Below are 18,271 nucleotides of genomic sequence, written 5' to 3' on the forward strand. Positions count from 1 at the left end.
TGGTCTGGAGGGGTCATATCCGCTTAAATCTCCGAGCAGATCGGTTCTGTTATTGTTGCCCGCACTCCACGAGAGTTTGGATTCTAACACTGAGAGCCCGGGGGCGGAAGTCGCAGGGAGGGGCACTGCGCGTCCTGTGCAGAGTTCTCTGCGTTGTTGTGAGAGGTGAGCGGCAGGGGCGCAGGGAGGATGCTGTGCTGTTGAGCGCTGATTTGTGTTGAGTGACAGCTGACACCACTACTGGAGGGATGCCCTGGTTGAGCTGGGGTGGGAATTCTATGGGAGTTGGGAGAGCAGGGTTGCTGAGAGAGACAGTGCAGCCAGCTACCGCAAGCCTGGGACTAGCGTCTCTGAGGGCGATCGCGCTGCTTTCTAGTAATAGCCTGCGAGAAGAGAACAGGCAGATACAAATGGAAAATGAGATTATTTGTGGTTTGGGCTTAATTTGGGAAAGCCAGCCATTCTCGGTCAGCCTGTGGCTTCTGCCAGCGGAACTAATACTAAGAACACATGGAACAAAAGCCAGGGGATTTGCATATGCACAGAAGAGGGCACAGGCATCAATGCTGCAAGTTGAGCCTTTGTGCAGGCAGCAAGGCTTGTAAGACCCGACCTTTTCGTTCCCAGCATGTAGTCTCCTGTAGGGAGCTATCGCTGCAAAACAAACGTTTAAAAGGCAAATCCTAATCCCCGGGCCGTTTTATGTGAGGGCTGGGACACGAGGCGGGTCAATGCTGCCTCTGCTGAGACCATATGGTCACAATAAGAGTCAGTGATTGGCACTTGAGCAGAAGGACCCTGTGTCCTTATTGGAGGATGTATGTTCCTTGGGTATCACTATTGAGTTTATTGAAGATTCTCTGAAAACTAGTAAATTGTCATCTCTGGTGAACATTTTTTGGCTACCAAAGTAATAACATTCTGGGGAACTAGGTATGCCCATTTTAACCCTGTGGTTAAATTAACCCTGTGGTAAGTCCACTTATCAGAGGTTACTTAAAGTCCAGAATAACAGTGAATATGTCCTGTTTACCATAAAAACATTGTGGACAGGGGAGAAATGTTTTGTGTGGAGGGCCTGGTGTTTATGTGCAGGGTTTCCAAGGCAGGGAAGGGATTGAGCCATTGAATTTAAGGAAGGGAAACAGGATGTCAACGTGGGCATAGATGAAAACGAAAATGTCTAGAAAGGCACAGAGAGCCAGGAGTGGCCATCACCACACCACACTGCACCACATCTCTGCTCTCAGAAGGCAGGCAGAAGGAGAAAGGGTTCTGGGTGCTGGGCACACAGAGACCGCCCGAGATCATGGCCACTGGGTGTGGTTTAGAGTAGGGAAGGAACGAGACTGGTCCTGCTCTTCCTCTTAGGGTGCGTTCTGGAACAGCCCATAAGCTTAGTTGTCATTTCTGAAAGAAATGGTTGTACCAATGTGATGGCATGGTTAAAAGAGCTCTCGTGAGAGCTGGGCACGATGGCGCACACCTTTAGTCCCAGCACTCAGAGAGCTGCAGGCCAGCTACAGCAACACAGTGAGGCTATGTCTCAAAAAGTTGGGGACTGGGGAGGGCTGTGTGTGAACAGCTTAAGAAAGCTCAGAAAAAGGAGCAGCCTGAAAGCTTGCTCGTTCTCATGTGTCTTTCTATGCAGGTTCTGAGGGCGGATCCCCAGTGCCCATGGTACACACCTGCGCCCTCACTGTGACAACAGCGAGGTTAATTCCTCATCTCCTCACAAGTCAAAGGTACAGCAGCTGCAGTGAATCCTTCCTAACTATCGTGTTTGGCGTGTAATTCAGGGAAGGGGGGTTGTTTGGGGTTTTAGCATGTGTGTTGTATGTAGTATATGCATGTGGGTGTGGGCATAGGTCAAGTCTGTAAGTGCACCTGCACTGAGGCCAGAGTAAGCTATTGAGTGTCCTGCTCCAGCCTTATTCCCGTGAGGTTGGGTCTGTCACTGAACCTGGAGCTAGGCTGATAGCCAGTGAGCCCAGAGGTCCTCCTCTCTTTGTCCCACACAGCACTGGATTTACAGGCATTTGTAGCCAAGCCTGCCTTTTTCAGATAGCTGGGGATTTGAACTCAGGGTCTTACGTTGGTGCAGCAAGCTCTCTTACCCACTGCGCCATCTTCCCAGACCCCAGATTATGGTGTTTGGGTTTTCTTTGTCATCACCCTGGTCAATACCAGACAGGGCTTTTCTGAGTATTGTCTGTTCTAGCATGTCTACACTGGGCATGTCTTGGGCACTTAGAAACTCATGGGCAAATGTTAGCTGAGGATACAAGGTCATTCCCTCACTGGGGCTTTCTGCTGTCTCTTTAGGTCAAAGGCAGGCCACATCAGCCAGGCTGGGGGATTTTTCTACCTCACCACAGCTGGCCTCTCTGCTCAGCTGCTCTCCTGGGAACCTCTAGCCACTCACCCAGCTTCCAGTTCCTGAGAAAATTGCATCTGCCAGCAAAGAGGCAAGAGAGGGAACATGCCTGCTGACATGAAATTGTCCCAGAAGGCCCAGAGACTGCACCCACAGGAGCAGGAAGGGTCCTGTGAGGTAAGCAGCAGCTGCCGAGGGCCCAGTTCTCTAAAACTGGAGGACAGATATGGGAAGTAGCAGATCCTGGGCTCCTCCGGCTAAGAGCAGAGCACAGGGGCCAATACTCCTGCACCTCCTAGTCTGTCATGTCACTCATTGACCTGCCTCCTGGCACTTAGGTAGATGCAGCCCTCAAACCTGTGCTCCCCACAATATCCCCAATCCTGTATCTTCTTGTCCCATTTCATAGCCACTGTTGTTTTGTGAATCTCTTGAAGGAGTTCATTTGCCATGGATGCGTGGCGGGTAAGTCTTAAGAGACGAGTGACTGAGGATGCCGTGCCAAAAATTAAGATCCATACTGTTTACGGCTCTGGAGGCAGTGAGACCTGAGAGAATGGAGCCAAGAAATAAGGCTGTCTTAGGGTTTTACTGCTGTGAGCAGACACCATGACCAAGGCAACTCTTATAAGGACATTTAGTTGGGGCTGGCTTACATGTTTAGAGAATCAGTCTATTATTCTCAAGGAGGGAACATGGTGGCACCCAGGCAGGCATGGTGCAGGCAGAGCTGAGATCTTCATCTGAAGGCTGCTAGCAGAATACTGGCTTCTAGGCAGCTAGGATGATGCTCTTAAAGCCCACACCCACAGTGACACACCTACTCTAATAGGGCCACACCTTCCAGTAGTGCCTGCCACTCCCTGGGCAGAACATACATAAACCATAACAGAGGCAGACTAAAGTCTCATGCAGTGACCAACTTTATTCCAAGCATCAGATAATTTATATTCAGAGGGTTTAAGGGGAGTCACATGTGTAAGGTGTGTCTAATCACAAGGGCAAGGTTTATGGGGCAGACAAGCCACACACAGCAAAACCATGTTTTTCCAGAGACACATAAACAAATAACAATAGCCAGTTGTAATGAGTAATCGGAAGTAAATTCACTCCTATCCACTTGACCTGGAAGGAGCATGAAAACCCATTCCAAGGACAACTCCATAGCTTTTGAAGAAACTGAGGTCACAGATCTTGTCTTGTCTGCTCACAAGCATTCAGACTTCTCACACAGCTCCACGACTGGACAAGATTCTTCCAGTACACCATACATGTCATTACTTATATATGAAATAGCTTGTCAGATGCATGCACACATTGTAGAGATGCACTGGAAATATTTCTGTAGCCGCACCTGTCCTTTGGCTAGAGTCAGTGTATAGGTTGGAAATCACTTCCTTACTCTCTGTGTGCTGTGTGGGTCAGAAACTTATTTCCTTTTCACTCCCTCTTCTGGAAATCCTGTCGTTTGTTCAAACTTGATTCCCCACTGTATTTTTTTAAATTATTGATTGTTTAGATTTTGTTTTCATTCATTGTAGGGGAATGGTACGTGCATACTCAAGCATTGTGTGGAAGTCAGAGGACAACTTCCAGTTCTCTCTCTCTCTCTCCCTCTCTCTCTCTCTCCCTCTCTCTCTCTCTCTCTCTGTATATCTTGGGGATCAAAGTCATGGTCAGGTAGGACACCAAGCACCCTTACCTGCCGAGCCATCTCCTTCACCCTAATTCTCTATATTAAAGTTTTTTTGTTTTTTCCTTTTACTGGCAGAATATTTATTTAACTTTCTAATCTGTCTAATAGTTGTTATTGTTTTGTTTGTTTGTTTGAGACAGAGTCTCATTGTGTAGCCTTCTCTGGCTAGAATTCACAGCCTAGACCAGATTAGCCTTGAACTGAGAGCAGTCCACCTGCCTTTTTCTTCAGAGCACTGGGATTAAAGGCATGCACCACACCTACCTGTTATTGTTTTAAGAGACAATTTCAAGCTTTTTTAAAAATTTTGTAATATATCTTTCAGTGAGTTGTCTTCTGGCTCGTGGATGGATTATTTATGTCCAAAGATCCTGGAGGTATTTTGATGTGGGATTTTTCTGAATTAGTGAAAATGAAAATGAACTCCCCAAGTTAAAATGATACAGTGCTGTCGATTTTGTGCAAACTCTTCAGTCTTGAGCGCTCCTCCCTCGCCTAGTTCTCAACAAATCGTGATAATTCACCACTCCACTGAGCTGCCTTCTCTGAAGCCTAGAATAATGTTAGTTTTAAGTGTCAAACTGCTTATTCCTTTGTGAAGTATTCGTGACAACCCATGTCGGGCTGCTTTGGGGATGAAAATCTGAGTGTACAAGAGATGGATATTTTTATGAACTTTCTTGACTTCTGAAATATTTCTATAGCACACATTATGTAATATATATTTATATTATATATGATTCATATAATATGGAATAGATATTTTCTGGAAAGCTGAATGATCTGTCATAGTAAAGAACCGCTGAGCTGCTGTGCTGTGTGCCCTGTCCACCTCTCCGGTGAAGAGTAACTCAGAATGGACTGCACTCATAGACTGCAGAATGGACTGTGTCTCATAGACTGTTACCTTTTCTGTTACAGAGATTGGTGTCCTTTGAGGATGTGACTGTGGACTTCAGCCAGGAGGAGTGGCGACACCTGGACTCCGCCCAGAGACGCCTGTACCAGGACGTGATGCTGGAGATCTACAGCCACCTCTTGGCAGTGGGTGAGCATGGCTGGCTCGGGGATCCAGGATGGGCTTCGTTGAAAATACTTCCTTCTTCTTTTGCTAGAACATGGCGGGATATCAAAAGTAGTTTTCCCCCATGCTTTGTCCCAATTACTTTTTGACACTCCGAGTTAATTACTCTGTGCCCAGTACAAGATATTAATTTTCCAATCAGCCAGTACAAAGCTTATTGGATGACCTCTAAAGCTACACACTAAGCAGATATTCTTCCAACTACAGGCTACCTTGTTCCTAGCCCTGGGGCCATCTTCAGGATAAAGAAAAGAAAGGAGGCACGGACAGGAGAGGCCAAGCTCCCACATCCTTGTTGGTGTCAAGGTGAGTGAGTAGGCCCTAGATGGAGGTGGATGGTATTAGAGGGCCGGCACCAGCCTTCCTCATTCATCCTCTCCCCTAGTGGTGGCCACCGAGCTTGTCTGCTTCCCAACTCTTTACAGCTAATGCTACAGTGCATTATGAGTACGGACCAGGGTTGTGGGCACCAGGCTTGCCCTGACACCACCTCTCTACAGCCAATCCTACAATACTTTGTAACTACGGACCAGGAGTGAGGACACATATCACAGTGGTGGAGTGGCAGGCTGACATGCAGAGAGCCTTGGGCTCAGTCTCAGTGTGGCAGAAGTATAGACAGACTGACAGCTGTGTCAGCATGGAGAAGATACACTTGTGAGATACAAAGCTTTCAGCATAGCTGGTGATAGTCTCATTGGATTTTTTTTTAAGTTAGTTTCGTTGTCTTTTTCTTGTGATAGCTGTCACGAGTTTTCCTCTCCTGGCCTTTCCCCTGTTGACCTCCTCCAGCCCCGTCCTGTTTGTTGGTCCCTCTCCTTGCTACAAATTGTCTCCTTTCTGCCTGCATGTCATATATGTTCCACTACTCTTTTTCTTTTTTCTTCCTCCTTTAAGATCCCCTTTTTTGAAGTACCTTTTCCTACTTCGACTCTTTATATACAACACATGCAGACATACCTATGCAGAAATTAAAATCTAGAGTCCACCTCTAAAAAAAAATGCGGTACCCTGTCTTCGAGTGCCACTTAATTCCCCTCGCATCATAGCAAGTCCCATCCATGTCGCTACAGTTGTCAGGATCTTGGTTTTTTTCTTTATGGCTAACTAAAAACCCATGAGGTGTGTGTTCTGCGTGTATGTTCTGCATTCTGTTAATGCTTTCATCTCTTGAGAGACATCTGGTTCCATGTCTCAGTGCAGCATAAATACGGCTCTGCAAACATGTCTGCTTATGTTCATACAGAGTCCCTCCGGCATATAGGCAGGTCGGTCTGGCCGGGTCATATGGTAGTCCTGTTTTTAGTTCTTTGAGGACTTCTTTAGTGGCTACAGCAGTTGACACACCCTGGAGCAGTGCACGGGGTGGGGGGGGTAGCTTTCCTTTTGGGTGTTTCTTATTTGTTTTTCTTTTTTTTTTTTTTTAAGGATTTATTAATTTGTTTTCTGTGCATGAGTACACTGTAGCTGTCTTCACACACACCAGAAGAGGGCATCAGATCCCATTACAGATGGTTGTGAGCCCCCGTGTGGTTGCTGGGAATAGAACTCAGGACCTCTGGAAGAGCAGTCAGTGCTCCTAACCACTGAGCCATCCCACTAGCCCTGGTTCTTTTCTTAATAGCCATTCTGACTAGGGTGACCTAGAATATGAGAGAAGTTTGAAACTGTGTTTCTCTGATGATTAAAAATATTGAACATGTTTTCAAATGTGTATTGGCCATTTGAATACCTTTTGAGAATTATCCATTAAACAGATTATTGATTGATTGGGGAATTTTTGCATAGTCTATATATTAATCTATAGTTATAACATGTTCTTTCCCATTATATAGGCTGCCTCTTCATTCTGGTGACTGTTTCTTTTGCTGTACGGGTTTTTATATAACCCCGCTTATCAGTTCATGGAATTTTTTTGCTGTGGTATTGCAGTCATTTTCTAGAAGTCCTAGCCCATATCTTATATATATATATATGTATATGTATATGTATATATATATATATATATATACATACACTGTAGCTGTCTTCAGACACTCCAGAAGAGAGCATCAGATTTCGTTACGGATGGTTGTGAGCCACCATGTGGTTGCTGGGATTTGAACTCAGGACCTTTGGAAGAGCAGTCAGCGCTCTTAACCACTGAGCCATCTCACACCCCCCCCCCCCATGCCTGTATCTTTAAGCTTTGCTTCTCTCTCTTGGTAGCAGTTCTAGAATGCTATCTATTGTATTAAGATTCTCAGTCTAAGTTGTTTATCGGGGCTTAAGAGACTTGCTGCTCTCCACAGCACCAAGTTTGGTTCCCAGTACCCATACGGCAGCTCACAACTGTCTGCAGTTCCAGTTCTAGGGGATTTGATCCCCACAGACACTATCAGCAAATACCCACACACATGAAACAAAGTAAATAAACATTTTTAAGAAAAGAGAAAGATGGGGATTCAGCTTCATTTTTTTTACAGGTTGTCCCAGCACAATTTGTTAAAGATGCTTCTTAATATTCTTAATTCTTGAATGTGCTTTGAAATTTTTTTCCTAAGATGTTTTGTGTCCATTTTTATCAAGGGAATTATTCTGTAGTTTCTGTTGTGGTTGTTGTTGCTGCTGTAGTTGTTGTCGTTGTGTTGTGTCCTTACAGTTTTGGTATTAGATGCCAACACTAGCTTCGTACAGTGTCTTGTAATGTTTCCCCCCTTTCTCCTTTATGAAAAGGTTTAAGGAGTGTTGCCGTTGCCATTGCCGGGTCCTGAAAGATTTGGGAAGATCCCCCAGTGAATCTTCTCTTGGGCTTTTCTTTGCATGCAGGTGCTTTACTGTTGCTTCTTATGAATCGATTTTGTTTATATCTTCTTGACTTAATTTCCTTGGGTTTTTTTCTTTGTTTTATTGTCTTCTTTTGTTATTGTTTTTCAAGATGTGGTCTCATTATATAGCTCTAACTATCCTGGAACTCACTCTGTAGACTGGGCTGGCCTTGAACTCAGAGATCCACCTGCCTCTGCCTCCCAAGTGCTGTGATTAAAGGCATAAACCACTACACCCAGCAGGGTTTTAATTTTCCTAGGTCATATGTGACAACAATTTTAATCATTTACTCTTAAATTTTTTTTTAATTTTTTGTTTTTTAATGTAAGATTTCTAAGTACTCACTCCCCAGTATGTTGTATGCCTGTGGAATCTGTTGTAATATTCTCTTTTTCCATTCTAATTTTATTAATTTGAGTCTTCTTTTCCTGTCAGTTGGGCTAGGAATTTTTTCGATCTCACTTTTTTTTTTTAAGTGTGTATGGTTGGGTGTTTTGCCTGCATAAACATATATACACCATGTGTGTGCAGTGCCCACAGAGGCCAGAAGAGGGCATCTGATCCCCTAGGACTGGTGTTTCAGTGAGTTGTGAGCTGCCATGTGGGTGCTAGGAACTGAGCAGTCAGTGCTCTTAACAACTGGGCAGTCTTTTGAACCCCAATCTCCTTTTTTTCCTTCTGTGTATTCTGTTAGATCTTTTTTTTTTCCATCTACTTTAGATTTTGCCTTCTTCTTCCTCCTCTTCCTCTTCCTCCTCCTCCTCCTCCTCCTTCTCTTCCTCCTCTTCTCCTTCTCCTTCTACTTCTTTGAGACCTTTACTTGCATCATTAAGTTGAACTCTCTCTGATTTCTTGAATGTAACTATCTCAGATACCACCTTTCTCTTGGAACTCTCTGAGCTGTATCCAAAGATCATGGTAAGTTGGCATTCCTCTTCATTTTGTTCCAGAAATGCTTTTATTTCCTCCCCGATTTCTTTGTGACTCACTGTTAATTCAGAATATACTGTTCTATGTCCATGTATCTGTGCGGTTTCTGTGGTTTCCTTTCTGGTTGGCTTTTAGTTTTGTTTCATTATGGTCTTGTAAGATGCAGAGCATTTTTCCAGCTTTTTTTGTATTGCTCAGATCTGTTTTGTAACCTAGCATACGATCTGTTGTTTGGTTTTTGAGGAACTTCCATGGGCTGCTGAGGATTGTATTCCATTTCTGTTGGATGGAATATTCTGTAGATATCCCTTAGATATATGTGATCAGTGTTGTAGATTTTTCTTATTTATATTTATCTGTGTCTGTGTGTGTGTGTGTGTGTGTGTGTGTGTGTGTGTGTGTGAATTAATGCCACATGTATCAGGGTTTCCACAGAGGCCAGATGAGGATGTTGGATCCTCTGGAGCTGGAGTTAACAGGTTCCTGCTGTGGGTGCTGGAAACTAAACTCCAGCCTTCTACAGAAGCAGCAGATGCTTATAACTGCTTATATAGAGTTGAGATCAGAAAAGTAAGGAAAGGCCACTATATGTGTAAATTGATGTTTAAAAAAAAAAGGAAAATTTACTGATCTTAGGTTATGGTTCAGAGATAGAGAATACTTTTCTAGATTAAGTAAACTTCCATCCCTAACAACAGTGACAGTGAGTCCTCAACTAGATGAACAAATGGGCCAAAGGCATGAGTATGCTGTTCTCTAGAACTGATGAAGTCCTCTGCTCTGTTGGTCTCTGTTTGCTTTCAACTCTTGGCTACCTTGTAGCAGCCTTAGCACTTTCTTCCCCTACCCCTCACCTCACTAGGTCTCCTACGTGAGTCAAATTCATTGCCTTCGTCCAGACAATCTTCCCCACAGATTATCTCAGCCATCTTTACCACTGATCTAAGAATTCACATTACTGTTTCTTCATCTGTAAACAAGGAAAGCGGTTGTAATTGCTGTATGAGATGGTTTGTGGGATAAAATGAGTTCGTTTCCATCATAAAGAAAGTTGCCTGGTAGTTAAGTGTCCCACGGCTAATGTGTGGCGTGTCATAAGGGATCTAGGCATGCTCTGCTCGTTGGCATAAGTACCTCACAGGTTTTTTTTCTTCGTGTTGTTTATTAACTCTGTGATTTCTCACCCATCCTGTTCACTGTGCATATTCTTGTCATCTCTTTCCTTCTCCCAGAAGTGGAATCAGAGTTTTACACTCCTCAGCAGAAAGCGTCTGAGAAGGCAGCGTTCCAAACTAGTAAGGCGAGCGCAGTCACAAGGCATGGCTTGTGGTGCTCGATTTTAGAAGAACTGTGGCAAGATCCTGACCCTGCACAAAGAGATGGGCAAAACCAGATCCCACCCTGGAGTCCTGGTGCTTCCCTTAACAAGAAAACAGCGAGAGCAGACTGTGGATGGAAAGAGCCGGGGAAGACCACTCCCTTCGTATCTAACCTTTTTTCTACACAAAAGGGAGCTCCAAGGTTACTTGCAAAACGTTTGAATCCTAACCTTGAAGCAAATGGTGAAGAACAAGGCAGTGTCACAAAACAGCTGAATGATATTATTACATCTGCTCACCTCCTCACGCAAGACTCTTCTAATGCTAACTGTACAATTCGTCGTGAAGGATGGAATCCATGCAAAGGTAACCAGTGCAGAAAAGTCCCCACCCAAAAACAACAACTGACAGAGAAAGAAGCTCATTCTCGTGAGAAACTAGATGAAAGCACGGAATGTAGAAAAGTCTTCTATGACGAGTCTGCTTTCTGTAAACACCAGGCAGCTCAGGCTGGGGAAGGACCTTTTGTCTGTCACAAGTGTGGGGAATCCTTCCTCCAGAAGACAGAGTTTGCCTCCCATCAAGAAACTCACCCAGAGAAACCTTATGAGTGTCCCGACTGCGGGAAGTCATTTAGTCGAACGTCCAACCTGCAGGTCCACCATCGAATTCACACTGGCGAGAAACCTTATGAGTGTCGGGACTGTGGCAAATCATTCAATAATACATCCCAACTGAAGGTACATTATCGGATACATACAGGGGAGAGACCTTACGTGTGTCCCGTATGTGGGAAGGCCTTCAAGCAGAAGTCAATTCTCAGCACTCATGAGACAATTCACACTGGGGAGAAGCCTTACAAATGTACCGCTTGTGGGAAACTGTTCAGCTGTACGTCCCGACTGAAAGTGCACTACCAGATTCATATGAAGGAGAAACCTTATGAATGCGGTGACTGTGGAAAAGCCTTCAAGAGGAAGTCAAGCCTCACCGTTCACCAGAAGATCCATATCAGACAAACACACCACGCATGCAGCGAGTGTGGGAAAACGTTCAACCAGAAGTCCGAGATCAGCACTCACCAGAGACTTCACCTGGGCAAGAATTCTCACAGATGCAGCGACTGTGGGAAGTCGTTCACTTACGCATCCCAACTGAAGATGCACCATCGGGTTCACACGGGGGAGAAGCCCTACAAGTGCCGGGACTGTGGGAAGTCCTTTACGTACTCATTCACGCTGAATGTGCATCGCCGAATTCACAAGGTGGAGAAGCCTCACAAGTGCAGCGTCTGTGGGAAAGCCTTGGCGTCTAAGTACCAACTGGAAGAGCATGAGCGAATTCACACAGGAGAGAAGCCCTATGTGTGTACCGAATGTGGAAAAGGCTTCCATGGTAGGTCAGGTTTCCTAAGACATCAGATAACTCACACTAGGGATAAACCTTTCGTCTGTCATAAATGTGGGAAGGCCTTCTTTCAGAGGTCACAGCTGACATCTCATCAGCAGACTCACACAGGAGAGAAGCCTTATACGTGTCATTACTGCGGGAAATCATTCAGTCACACATCCCAGCTGACGGTCCATCATCGAATTCACACAGGGGAGAGACCTTACAAATGCGACTACTGTGTGAAGTCATTCAGCAATTCCTCCCAACTGAAAGAGCATCTCCGCATTCATACCGGGGAGACGCCCTATGCATGTTCCGAATGTGGGAAGGCCTTCAGCCGACGATCGTCCCTCAATCTACACACGAAAATTCATACTGGAGAAAAACACCATATATGTAGTGAGTGTGGGAAAGCCTTTAGTCAGAAGTCAGTACTGCGGACACATCAGAGAATACACACTGGGGAAAAGCCTTACAAATGCAGTGACTGTGGGAAGGCCCTGGCTTCAAAGGGCCAACTTCGAGATCATCAGCGGATTCACACTGGCGAGAAACCCTACGTGTGCCCTGAATGTGGGAAGGGTTTCTTTGGCAGGTCATCTTTGCATAGACATCAGATAACTCACACTAAGGAGAGACCTTTTGTCTGTCAAAAATGCGGGAAGACCTTCATCCAGAAGTCAGCACTGATGTCCCATCAGCAAATTCACACAGGCGAGAAGCCCTATGTGTGCCCTGAATGTGGGAAGGGCTTCTACAATAAGTCATCTTTACCTAGGCATCAGATGACTCACACTCGGGGGAGATCTTTTGTCTGTCAAAAATGTGGGAAGGCATTCCTCCAGAAGTCTGTGTTGAAATGCCATCAGCGGACTCACACTTGCAAGAAGCCTTAGCAATGCCATAGGAAATTGTTCCATAATACAACCCACTGAAGGGCCCTCATCATCTCTACATAGAAATGCAGAGAGCATCCCAACTGGATGTGCAGCACTGGGTCTAGAATGGAGAGAGACACTACTGTGTTCTGAGTGTTAAAAGGCTTTTAACAGCATGTCAGATTATAATAAATAGCAAGCAGCTCATACCAGACACAGTTCTTTTCAGGCTCAGTTTTTGTGTGAAGCACATTTCCTCATAGTCTATAAGCATATTCCTAACTGAGGTATAATCTTTAAATTACTTGAAGAGAATGTTTTAAAAGAATTTATTGGGGCTGGAGAGATGGCTTAAGAGCACTGGCTGCTCTCCCAGAGGTCCTGAGTTCAATTCCCTGCAACCACATGGTGGCTCACAACCATCTATAATGAGATCCGATGCCCTCTTCTGGTGTGTCTGAAGGCAGCAACAGTGTACTCACATACATGAAATAAATCTTTTTTTTTAAAAAAAGGAGTTTATTGTACATTATTTCTTCTGTACTTTAAAATATCTAGATATACACTGCTTATTGATAGACACATTATTTGTGAGAGACATTTGTAATCTGATTTCGGGTTTTCATCCAAGGAGGAAACCCTAAAGCAATGGGCTGAGAAATGTTTCTCTATAGAAGATGGCAAAAGACACATTTGTTACCAGACTATAGGAAAATTTGGGGGATTTTCGTATCAACGATATTCCTATTTATTGTGGGATAATAATGTTTCTATAATGCAAGAAAGGAAACAAGATACTGTTCTCTGTCAAAAATGTGACTAATATGTATGTCTGGTTGCACACTTTTGTTTATATGACATCAGTACTTACTTATGTGCTACCTCAGACTAGTGGGGTTTTCCTGACCAGTTTCTTCTTTTAAGAATCTAATTTGTGCCGGGCGTGGTGGCGCACGCCTTTAATCCCAGCACTCACGAGGCAGAGGCAGGCGGATTTCTGAGTTCGAGGCCAGCCTGGTCTACAAAGTGAGCTCCAGGACAGCCAGAGCTATAAAGAGAAACCCTGTCTCGAAAAACCCAAAAAAAAAAAAAAAAAAAAGAATCTAATTTGTGTTGACAGTCCATCCCCGAGTCACACCATCTTGAAACTGCACTGTCAATAATTAGTAATCTTTTCATCATATACAAGTAGCTTTTGAGATAAACCCATAAGTGAAATTCTGTAGCATTCACTATTCCTTATAACTTTTCTCTTTCATATTAACTCATTGTACCTGTTTTCCATGTGTTCCATTTGTAGTGAACTACATAAACAGACCCAACCACTTGTTATAGAATCATTGACATATAAGACAATAAATAGTGAAGTTGTACGTGTGTGTGTGCGTGCGTGCATGAGTGCCATGGCACATGTATGGAAGTCAAAGAACTATTTATGGGAGTTTGTTCTTTATTAACAACATTCAGGTCCCAGGAATTGAACATGTGCCATTAACCATTGAGCCAGCTTGTGCCTATTATGGTCTTTTTTTTTTTTTTTTGGTTGGTTGATTTTTGGGGTTGTTATTTGTTTGTTTGTTTTTGTCTTTTGGGGTGTTTTGTTTTGTTTTTGTTGTTTGTTTTTTTGAGACAGGATCTCAATATGTAACCTTGGGTGACCTGCAGCTTACCAGGCTGGTCTTGAAGTCACAGAGACCCTAGCACAACTGAGTTGTTATGGCCTCCAAGCTACAAATATTTACTATCTGTCTCTTCACAATATATTTGACCATATGTGCTACATATATTACTATTCTCAAAATCATATTCCTGTGTAGAATCTCTTTACTTTCTTTTATTAAAACCCCATCTCTGTGTGTATTGTTTTTCTACCCTAAAATACACACCTTTGTTGGTAGCATGGTATCCCATGAGGTTGAAATACCATAATCCAGAGCCAGTTGTGGTGGTACATACTTTTAACTCCAGCACTCAGAAGGCAGAAGCAGAACTCTGTGATCTCTAAGGCCAGCCTGATCTACACATGCATTGCACCGACAACCTGTGCTGGAGGGAGGGAGGGAGGGGGAGGGGGGAGAGGGAGAGAGAGAGAGAGAGGGAGGGAGAGGGAGAGGGAGAGGGAGAAAGAAAGACCCTGTCTCAGAAAACAACAACAACAAAACCAGACAACAACAAAAGACTTGTGGTAACCTTCTTGGAAAGGGTGAAGGGAAATAATCAGAAAAGAGGAAGCCAAAGAAACAGTAACTGGGTTCAGCTGAAGCAGTAGCCTGTGCCACCCAAAGAAATCCACTTTGTGAGACTGACAGAAACAAGCCTGAGCTGCAGTAGTCCATTCCCTATGAATCATGGCGTATTGCTTGAAAAGACCTAGACTTTAAAAAAAGAAAAAAGAAAAACACGCCAATAAAGACATGAGATAAGGAACTGAGCAGAGAACTCTCTGAAGAAGACATACAGTCAAATTCTTTTAAAGCATTTAACCTCCTTAGCTAACGTCTTACCTGCTCAGAATGGCTGTCATCAATGGACAGCAAATCTGAGGATGTGAAGAAAAGGGAGACTTTGATGACTGTTTGAGGGAATGTAGTTTGTTGCAACTCCAATGAAATCAGTCTGGGGTTTTGTTCTTGTGTTTAGTTTGTTTGACTGTTTTGGTTTTGAGATGATAGATCTCATGATTCAACATTAGTGATAGTTTCTGAAATTGAAACTACTGAATCATGTAGCTAACCTCTTCTGGATTAATCTCTTTCATACTACAGAGATACTGACACATCCATGCTTACCACTACTCCTCATAATAGCAAAGAAATGGAGTAAGCCCAGATGTCCATCAATATAGATGGATGGATAATGAAACTATAGTATAAATGCAGTGGGGTTTTATGAGTCATAAAATGAAATTTACAAGGAACTTGATTCAACTGGAAAATATGAGATGAGGTAATTCATGAAGACAATGACAACGAGTTCCCTTTCATATACAGATACTAACTTCTGATTATATATATTTATATATGTGTGTGTATGTATGTATACACACACACACACATGACTGTCTCTATCAGCTCATCACTTCCATGAGTCAAGGCTTCATCTTTCTGATGAACTAGCAGTGGCTCAGGACAAGATAGATGAGCATTTTTTATTGACTAAAGAGGGAAAACTATGGAAAGAAATTCCGGGTTGGGCATGGTGGCGCATGCCTTTAATCCCAGCACTTCGAAGGCAGAGGCAGGAGGATTTCTGAGTTTGAGGCCAGCCTGGTCTACAAAGTGAGTTCCAAGACAGCCAAGGCTACACAGAGAAACCCTGTCTCAAAACAAAACAAAACAGAGAAATTCCGGAAGAACACGTTGGTGCCTGGGATGTTTATACCAATAAATGGGTATAAACAACAATAATGATATGATATTTGCAGAATACTGGCTTTTATATAACTTATAATTTTGCTCTGTGGTGATGGATGGCTGAGTCCACTCGTTTGGGACTCCTGAGGTGTATCTTTGATGATGAAACTGTGTTTCCTAAACTACATTATTCCTGTAGTCTGTTCTCAGTGGGAAGCTCTAGACCATGGGTGAACTGGGCATGATTGCACATTGTTGAAATCCTAGAACTTCCCTGGTATAAACAAGAAGATCAGAGTATCTTCAAGGCCAGCCTGGTCTACATAGTTCCAGACCAGTGGTTCTCAACCTTTCTAATATTTTTCATTGCTACTTCATAACTGTAATTTTGCTACTGTTATGAATCATAATGTAAATATTTTTGGAGATAGAGATTTGTCAAAGGGGTCATAACCCACAGGTTGAGAAACCACTGTTCTAGACTGTCCAGGGCTAGAATGTGTTTAATATGGAGATAACTCACACAATTTTATACTTTATTCTCATAGTGTACATTAGGTTTACTAATTTATTCACTACAGTGCTAGGTGTTTTTCCCATTTGACTAGTGTCCCCATTTACCATTATTTCCACTGCCCATCTAGTTCTACATTATTTCTATTATGCAATTTAGAAAACAGTTTACTTCTAAGTAAGAACAGGTTTCTATCCTCTGGGAACCGTGAGATGCCCCAGTATGAAGTATATGATGGCTTATCTCAGATTCTCACCGTTGATGTTCCATATGACTTTACCTCCTGTTTCCTAATAACCCCATATAGTTTTCAATTTTTGAAAAATTAGAAAAGGCCAGTGTGGTGATACACATCTTTAATCCCAGCACTCGGGAAACAGAGGCCATGAGATGTCTGAGAGTCCAAGGCCAGAATGATCTTCATGTCCGGTTCCAAGCCAGTCAGACCAATATAGTGAGGCCATCTCAAAAATAAGAATTTGTTTCAATTCTGGTGAAAATAAAGAGAAAGTTGAAGAAAAAGAGAAACAGATTAAAGGTACTTGTTGCTCTTGTAGCTGTCCTGGATGCTATAAACTCAAGATGCAGGCAAAAATACATAAAATAAATCTAATAAAATAAAATACAGGAAAAAAAGGTACATTTAGGAAGATGTAATGTTACAGTGTCTTAGAATTATATACACATACAAGAAGTTAATAAATCCCCTAACCATGTGAGACAGCCTTGGACTTTCACCTATCACATTCTTGTCTGGCTGTATGGAACTGTTGCGCTTTGATGCTTGCCTCTGTGTCACTGGAGTGTGGGTTCAGCCATGGCACTTTCTAGGAAGAAAAAAAAAAAATCAGAAACCACCAGATGAGCCATAATAAGTACTGGCAAGATAGACTTCCGCCGGTGGTGGTGCGCATGCGCGCCACCCAGGGCTACGTGGTAGTGAACTAAGAGAACCCTTATTCAAATCGGAAGTGGCCTAGAGTGATCACATCCGCTCAGATCTTAAAGTAGTTCGCCTCTTCTGTCGTTGCCAGGGTAGCGTGGGTGTTTGGAATCCGAACCCATGGAATTGTGGGTGTCTGTGGGCGGAAGTCTCGCAGCCCTGGCGTGCCGTGTGCAGAGCTTCTCTAAGGTGCAATGTGAGGTGAGTGGCTGCGGAGCAGAGGACGCTGTGCTGCTGAGCGCCGGTTTGTGCTGAGTGATGGTTGAATCGGCCCCAGGGGGGGATGAGGTGGATAAAGTGAGGGTCGTTCGGTTTGCTTTCATTCTGTTCCTGCGGGTTTTCCACGTCTGTATTTTGTCACTTCCCAGTATGCAGTCCTGTGGGATTTCCCACCGTCGTCCGTGAAAATTACCATGTGAGGGCATTCGGGGCAGGACTCAGTGAGTGGGCGCTGCAGCATCCGGGAGCTTCAGGGTGAGGACCTTGAGATGGCTTGTGATCCGCTCAGTCAGTGATTGGCTTAGGAGTCAGGCGAGTGGGGCTGCTCCTGCAGTGATGGAGCTTGAGGCCAGTGTAGGGTGCTTTGTGAGGGCGACCGCGTCGCTTTCTGGGCGGTTTGAGTAGCTGATAACTGGAGCCCTGGCTCCTGGTCAAACACTGGCCTGCGAGAGGAGAAAAACTCCAAAGAGTAAGAGAAAACGGGGAAATGAATTTATTTACGTTTGGCCCAAACTGGAGACACAGTGCCCTCCATCTCTGTCAGCCTAAGCAGTATTAGCAATAGAAGGCACTGCATGGAAGCCAGGAGATGTGTTTAGGTATATTTAATGTGGGCACAGTCATCCAAGCGGGGACATAAGCCTTGGGGCTGCCCTTAGGTGGTCTGGATATTTCCATTCCCCGTATGCACCTGAAGACAGAAGAAAGATTTAAGAAAAAACTAGTCAATTCAGTTACAATTGAAAGTTTACATAAAT

The 18,271-nt window shown here is 43.9% G+C and overlaps 2 protein-coding genes across 9 annotated transcripts in view; both read left to right on the plus strand.

The window, feature by feature from the left end:
* Positions 1-12,994, plus strand: LOC110298336 (zinc finger protein 585B-like). Its single transcript, XM_029479556.1, has 6 exons — positions 1-165; positions 1,652-1,745; positions 2,326-2,554; positions 4,995-5,121; positions 5,365-5,463; positions 10,128-12,994. The coding sequence occupies exons 3-6, from the start codon at positions 2,483-2,485 to the stop codon at positions 12,500-12,502; spliced, it is 2,673 nt and encodes an 890-aa protein (XP_029335416.1). The 5' UTR covers positions 1-165; positions 1,652-1,745; positions 2,326-2,482; the 3' UTR covers positions 12,503-12,994.
* The window catches only part of LOC110298337 (zinc finger protein 260-like), a 24,352-nt gene continuing 11,508 nt past the window's right edge, over positions 5,428-18,271 (plus strand). For 2 of the 8 annotated variants that reach the window (XM_029479558.1, XM_021167517.2), the window contains exon 1: positions 17,340-17,495. The gene's annotated coding sequence lies outside the window, so the exon portion shown is untranslated. The other 6 variants (XM_029479557.1, XM_029479561.1, XM_029479562.1 and 3 more) reach the window with 6 other exon arrangements.

This window comes from Mus caroli, chromosome 7 (assembly GCF_900094665.2).
Source record: "Mus caroli chromosome 7, CAROLI_EIJ_v1.1, whole genome shotgun sequence".
NCBI lineage: Eukaryota > Metazoa > Chordata > Mammalia > Rodentia > Muridae > Mus > Mus caroli.